Below are 7,600 nucleotides of genomic sequence, written 5' to 3'. Positions count from 1 at the left end.
CAACGGTATGCGGGAATCAGCCCGAACTCTTTATTTAAATTGGCAATAAAACATAGACAGTTACACAATAAGCGATTAATTACACTTATAAAGAATCCTCCATAGGAAAAATTAGCCTCTGAGCATGCAATGTAGCCTACATTTTAGTATAAGTATTTTGCATTCTTACCATGTTATTGACCGTTTTTTTTATTTATTATTTTAGAGCTCCCATACGTATTTAAAAAATAATTTTCATCTTCTTATCGAATTTTTCCTCTCTTTCAGTCTCTGTCGACGAAAGCGGTGCAATCGACCTATATGAAAAGGTTCGAGTAATTTGTATCATTCTAACAATGGAAAAGGATCTGAGTACCAAAACATCAGCCGTGAACAATACGTGGGCTAGACGGTGTAACAAACACTTCTTTATTATGACCACTAAACTTCATAGAGCGGATATTATAAGTTCCGTATACTCAGATAAACGGACGAACCTAATTCACAAGGTTCGGAGTGCTTTTGAATTTATCCATGACAAATACATTGATGATGTAGACTGGGTATTTAAAGCAGACGATGATACATACGCAATCATAGAAAATTTAAGATTCTTACTGTCCCACTATAACGCTAGTAAACCTGGTTATCTGGGATTCATATTTGATAAATACGTTACTAATGGATACACGAGTGGAGGGGCTGGATATGCAATAAGCAGGCAAGGTATTAAACAACTTGTCCAAAATGGCATAAGAGAAAATAAATGTCCAGTTTTGGAAAGGAAAGAAAATCCTGAACTCAGCGAAGACCTGGAAATTGGGAGGTGTTTAGCGAGCAATCAAGTGCCACGTTTGAATTCGCACGACGTGTATGGGAGGGATACGTTTCACCCATATCCAGTGGAACAACATTTATTCGGAAAACTTCCGCAGTACCTATATTCCTGGTGTAAACAACCACCCGTGGAGGTAAGATACACCACTGATCATGTACTACAAAAAGTTATAATACTAGAGGTAAACACAGGCTTTGATAGCATCAAATATAAATATTATTAAACAAACAACGGGCCGACCAGAAATAGGTTAGTCAGCTCAGAATATGTACTAACTCTTTTCCTGTGTACACTGCACAGATCAATGAAGCATCCGCTGAGTACACGAACAAAGAGTACAAATTGTAATGCAACTGTGTTGTTCGTGATCTAGATTTTATGTTAACATTTTGTATGAAATCAAAGTCCCCTGTAAATCATTTTTTGTACCTCCTACGATATTAAATAAGGTGTTATAGTATTGGATCTGACTACTACTACCGCTGATGGTGCTGCTACTACTACTATGATAAATCCAAGAAGATGAAATATATATGTAATTCGTGGACGTGCACACAGTTATTTCCTAAACTAATATTAACGACTGCCACCTTTTTATTTTCAGTTTTTGTTTGACGTTTTAGTGCACAGCAATAATATGAAGCCAAGCAAGTACAAAAATGTGCCGTGACCAATGTCACAGCACGCTAGCCGATCTGGTCCGATCCTATTGTAGTAATCGAATCCGCATTCTTCTGGTCACAAATCAGTTGCTTCGGACATTGAGCCACCGTGACTTCGTACATGATGATGATGATGATGATGATGATGATGGAGATAATGATGATGAGGGTGATGACACTGGTCAAGATGATAATTACAATGACAATTAAGTGATGGTAGTGGTATTGATGGTGATGATGATTATGACGATTTTAACGTCAAGGCCGGCGATGGCACTGGCGACAACGAAGATGATAATTTTGATGAAATTGTATTGTTTTCCTGGGTGTCTGTTCTTCATACCCCTCTCTACTTGTATTGCTCATAATCGTTATTAAAATTCATTTACCACTTTATAAGTTTGAAATGGGCTTATAAATCCGCAATCCTTTCCAAAACAGTTTTAACGAATAATACAAGCGTGTTCTTTGTTGAATATTGTTACACATGAAATTACGCAAGTTGTGGAGGGGATCAAGTTAATGAGAACTACAACTTCATCACAAAAGTAAGTCGCTTTGACCCATACTTCACAAATCACTTACTGAGTTACACTTTTTGGTTTAAATTCGTTTTCCAAGCATTGTCCTTGCTACGATCATTAAACTAGATAATCTCTGCATTTGTATTAATATCACATATATTCAACAAAGCAAGGTCACCGTGACCTACATTTTTAATTTCAATGGTTTAGGTTACAGCTCATGACCATATCATGTACTTACTGTCCTATCTAGAATAATGAAATCCGGTTACGGGATATCTCTTAATGAAGATTACTCACTCGTTGCAAAACTAACCGCTTCGGTTGCCTAGTGGTTAGAGCGTGTGGGAAGTAGCGGGTTCGAGCCCCGACTAAGTCATACCAAAGACTTATACAAAATGGTGCCAGCAGCTTCCTCGCTTGGCTCTCGGCATTAAGAGGTTAGTGCTAGGACTGGTCAGCCTGGTGTCACGATAATGTGAATGGGTGGGACATCATGCTACATGTCTGCGACATGATGCCCCATTGCTAGACATCACTATAAACTGTCACACTGCAGTCATATGACTGATTTTTTTTTTTAAAAAGCTACGTTAAAAATCCAAAATCACACACGTACTCATTGCGAAACTAGGTAACTTTGGCCCATATTTTTTGCCGCCATGGGCTATTTAAATTGTTGTGCTTTATGTTAATTGTCGATGCTCCATTCGTGCTAGATCAACAAATTGATGATGAAAGTTCCTAACAATGTAGTTAGAAGCAGAATGCGTATGCTCATTCAGTAGCAAGTTTTCCATATTAGTGACCATGCTTGTGTATTGCGGTTACCGTCAATTATTGTAAAATGTGAATGAGTAGGAATTAGATGAGTGGGCTGCATGTATTTCATATTGCTGTAGTGGCTAATCAAGTCAATTACTGATGCATGAACTGTTCTCTTAATAATGGGCATACTGGCTGTCACTCCAAGGTTGCTCAAAGCATGTGACTTCTACTCGGTGGATTCTTTGGATAGACAATGACAATAGCTTCTGACGCAAGTGTACAGTGATTTGGAAGGAAGTGGAACACATGTTGTCTATGGTTGTTATCAACTCGTTCTAGTGCTACTACATTGTACTCATTGAAAATTATGTTATTTTTATGTCTTTGATGCCCTGTCACAGGAGTTAACATTTAATAGATCAATTGTACGAATTTACTGTATGTATAATAATTAATTATTACAATAGCTACTGGGTAACTGAAAGCTTCGTTTAGGCAAGTCGTGTAAACATGGATTACTTTTGGCAAGGTCCATTACACTTTTCTACGTAGACCAGATTTAAGGCAAGATACAATCGCTTTACAGTGACTTTTTAACAGTCAGGGCAAATGCTCTCTAGGCTATTCTTTGCCACCCCGCTAAGTCATTATGAGCTGGCTGTGTACAGGTGCAGTGTGCCACGGTGACCTCCTTGTCGCCTTCTTGGCACTGTGATATGAACACGTAATGAAATGGAATATGAAAATCTTCAACTTGCTCTAAAGGGTAAATTGTCCGCCAGAGAAATAAGGTCCCTGCTCGGATGTTCATTTTTGTTATATATATATATATATATATATATATATATATATATATATATATATATATATATATATATATATATATATATATATATAAAGAATACAAGTCATATGGCGAATAACAGTCCTTTCAAGTGCACTGGATCCCGCAAGGGATCACGTTTGTCAGGGATTGATTAAGATAAATGTAATAAACTGACTACGAATAGTGCAAAATTAGTGTCAAGCTGGCCTAAGCGCTTTCGACTCTTAATGAGTCTTTTTCAAAGGCAAATACGAAACATAGACAAGACAAACAAATAAAACAGACAAACCGTTGTCTTTGCAAAACTTTACATGACAATGACTTGTTGCGTATGCTGAAAGATATTTTATATTGACCTAGAAATCGATGAGCCATAGCGTCGTCTGTTATTTTATGTAAATTTATGTACGCGCAAATTATATCCCAGACATTTCATTGTTATAGTTGTAATTATAGGTTATTGAGTGACTAATAAGCAAATTTAGACCGTTATTGAAAAGAGAATATGCCGGCTGCAAAAAGGTAATTTTATTTGTGAATGGCTGTCTTTTTCTAGTCTTGGTTTAAACCGCTTGGTTTCAATATTCCAGTCAATGTTCGAAGTCAGTTTATTGTTATATATATATATATATATATATATATATATATATATATATATATATATATATATATATATATACAATTTTCATTCTTTTGGACTTTCATAGAACTTTATCATGATTTTTTTTTTATTCACTTCATAATACTGTAAGTTCCTCTCACATTTTTATTTATAACTTCGATAATTAAATTATTTATTAAGTTTTACATAACTTGTTGGTTTTGCTTCTTTCTGTAACATAGTTTATGACCATGGAGTCGTAACTCCAAGGTACGCGCTCCGATAATTTGTCACGGAACCAAATTGACGAGATATGTGCTGAAATCAGAAAACAACAAGCCTTTTAAATGAAATGAACGATAAATTATATTACAAAAACATTTTTTTTTTATATAAATACACCTGCATATGATTTGGATTATCGATTTAAATTAGGACAAAATTAGGACAGTGTCATAAACATGTCTGTAGAATTTTAAAGTAAAAGGCATTTTACAATTATGTAATATAAGTTTTAAATGGGTGAAGATGGTATAGTATTTACGACCAGGTGTACAATATTTTGTTTTTAAGCGACTTGAATAGATCGCTTGCACCAAAGAAATATTAAACAAAATATGTAATGCGGGCGAATATATTGGGTCGTTGCATGGTAGAGCAGAGATATAGGCTGATACGTTATTTTACTTAATTTTTATTAGTTGATGACACATAATGGCACTTTTGTAAGTTTGGAGAAAGGCATAGCCATGTGAAATGTAAGAGTTTAAGAGTATGTAATGCACGGAGAACGTGCATAAATGGGACAGCACAAATGGAATATCAACTGATGTATTAATAAATATTACAGTTTTCCTGATAATTCCTCTTCATTTCGATGTTACCTTTCAGTATTTAAAATTAACTACAACATTCCTGTGAAAAAACCATGAAGGTAGAGAGTCAGTATGGGTCCTTTATAGGTACTTCTACATTTATTCTCACGTTTGTCTTTCATCTAGTTTTTCCTTTTTCAGGGACGGAACTGTTGCAGCCAATTTACGATTAGTTTCCACTACATGAACCCAAGATCCATTCTTTTAATCGACCATTTGCTTTATAAGACATCGGTTTTTGGCAGAACGTTGCCAAAACAGATAGGTAAAGTAATCCAAGTTGGACAGTATAGGCCGTGATCAAATGAACAGGATATCTACGTTAATAAGCAATCCTCAAATCAACAAAACCGCTACAGAATGTAGTTCTATGCCTTTTGTCTCTATTCACACTCACTTTTGCATATTATTAAGCCGATTGTTTTCTTTTTTAGTTTCTATTTTTCTTCGCATTGATTAACTCAATATAATACACACTTATGATTTAAACTTGAAAGTTGGTTTTAATGAAGAAAGTAGAACACTAGAAACGCTTGTTTAGCTACGCCATTTGCATGAACGCTAAGCCATTCACGTACCCGCGCAATGAAATTAATGTGGAATAGAAACTAAGCCAAATGACGAACCAACGAGAGGTAATTAAAATATTTTAATATATTTAAAGTTGATATAAGTCACTATTCTGCTTCAATAACAGTACTACCGATGATGGAACTTTCTCTCGCCTTTGGTCGGTTTGACATTAAGACTCTCTCTCTCTCTCTCTCTCTCTCTCTCTGCAACTGTAAGTAATATTGATTTAGTAAAATAACTTGATGGCACAGGTGGAAGACCCATGAGTTAATATTGCACGTGTTTACAATAATTAACAAAATTCTTTTTAACTAGTATTTTGAAGAAGATTAAATTTTGATTATTTCTGCCAAACAAGAAAGGGCGGGTCACGTGAGATGCCATGTAGTTAGGGGTCAATGTAAAATCAGTTTTCAATGGTCTTTCCTATTGGAAAATTCACTCGACTCTATTCGGTGTTAAACTTGTTTTATGCACTGGTATTATATTCATGTTAATACTTTGGAGGACCTATCCCGTGGCCTAGTGGTTAGAGCGTCCGCCTCGGATGCGAAAGGTCGTGGGTTCGATCCACGGCCGAGTCACACCAGAGACTTGTAAAAAATGGTACTAACAGATGCCTCGCTTGGCATTAAGAAGTTAGTGTTAGGACAGGTCGGCCTGGTGTCAGGATAATATGACTGGGTGGGACATCATGCTACATGTCTGCGGCATGATGCCTCAGTGCTAGACATCACTGTAAACTGCCACACTGCATACATCGTAGCGATATGACAGAACAATTGTTAAAACTACGTTAAAAATCCAAATCACACGCACACACATTTTGGACATACGAGTATTTACTGACATTTCAACTTCAAATACTTTAAATTCCACGTACAACTTCTTTTCAAACTATAAAATGATGGAAACGCTGTGAATTACACAGAAAGCACAAATGAGGGTTATGAGCAAATTATCACAGGCTTTTATAAGTTTTAAAAATATGATACAAGCACGGATATATATTATATACAATTCAAACAACGTAAAACCAAACAGAAAAAGAAACAAACCCGGAAAGCCGCACGAAAATGAAATTATATGGTCCAGCCCACTCTGGAGCTAAAAGGAACCCAGCTCATTGACCTTAAATCTAGTGTACACACATACAAGGGGTGAAGCGGATGACAAAAACACGTTTTCAGACGTTTCGATTGTTGATTAAGATGAAACTGACTTTCAAGATGCGCACGAAAATGGTCCTGAAGCTGTAAGAGTGGGACGCAGAGACATAATAAATCTAAAACAGAGTTTGATGAGGAAGACAAATAAAATAAGTTGGGACATTGATGACGGAGTTCTTTGAATTTTATCAAGAGGAGGACAAGTGTAGCCCAAAGCTAAAGGAAATGAAACTAGCTTTAACTGTTACAGACCGTATCATGCTGAGTATGTGTGTGATATAAATAAGTGAAACTAGCTATAACTGTTACAGGCCGTACCATGATGAGTATGGATGTAATATAAATGATGAAATTAGCTATAACTGTTACAGACCGTATCATGATGAGTATCTGTGTGATATAAATAAATGAAACTAGCTATAACTGTTACAGACCGTATCATGATGAGAATGTGTGTGATATAAATAAATAAAACTAGTTATAACTGTTACAGACCGTACCAATGATGAGTATGTGTGTGATATAAAGAAGTGAAACTAGCTATAACTGTTACAGATGGTATCATGATGAGTATGTGTGTGATATAAATAAATGAAACTAGTTATAACTGTTACAGACCGTATCATGATGAGTATGTGTGTGATATAAATAAATGAAACTAGTTATACCTGTTACAGACCGTATCATGATGAGTAAGTGTGTGATATAAATAAGTGAAACTAGCTATAACTGTTACAGATAGTATCATGATGAGTATGTGTGTGATATAAATAAATGAAACTAGT

The 7,600-nt window shown here is 35.6% G+C and overlaps 1 protein-coding gene across 3 annotated transcripts; it reads left to right on the top strand.

The window, feature by feature from the left end:
- Positions 1-270: 270 nt before the first annotated feature.
- Positions 271-5,730, top strand: LOC149805540 (glycoprotein-N-acetylgalactosamine 3-beta-galactosyltransferase 1-like). Of its 3 annotated transcripts, none has more exons than XR_016414896.1 (2): positions 271-950; positions 5,215-5,730. XR_016414896.1 is itself a non-coding variant. In XM_089936382.1 (2 exons), the coding sequence occupies exons 1-2, from the start codon at positions 336-338 to the stop codon at positions 1,456-1,458; spliced, it is 633 nt and encodes a 210-aa protein (XP_089792508.1). In that variant the 5' UTR covers positions 271-335; the 3' UTR covers positions 1,459-2,217. The 3 variants fall into 3 exon arrangements, 2 of the variants coding, with proteins under 2 accessions (XP_089792508.1, XP_089792500.1); XM_089936382.1 differs by lacking the exon at positions 5,215-5,730 and adding an exon at positions 1,441-2,217; XM_089936374.1 differs by lacking the exon at positions 5,215-5,730 and adding an exon at positions 1,422-2,217.
- Positions 5,731-7,600: the final 1,870 nt, after the last annotated feature.

This window comes from Sinohyriopsis cumingii, chromosome 2, assembly GCF_028554795.1.
Source record: "Sinohyriopsis cumingii isolate HCF-2022 chromosome 2, ASM2855479v2, whole genome shotgun sequence".
Taxonomy (NCBI): domain Eukaryota; kingdom Metazoa; phylum Mollusca; class Bivalvia; order Unionida; family Unionidae; genus Sinohyriopsis; species Sinohyriopsis cumingii.
The sequence above is the reverse complement of the archived record's forward strand: the minus strand, read 5'-3'. Positions and strand labels throughout refer to the sequence as shown.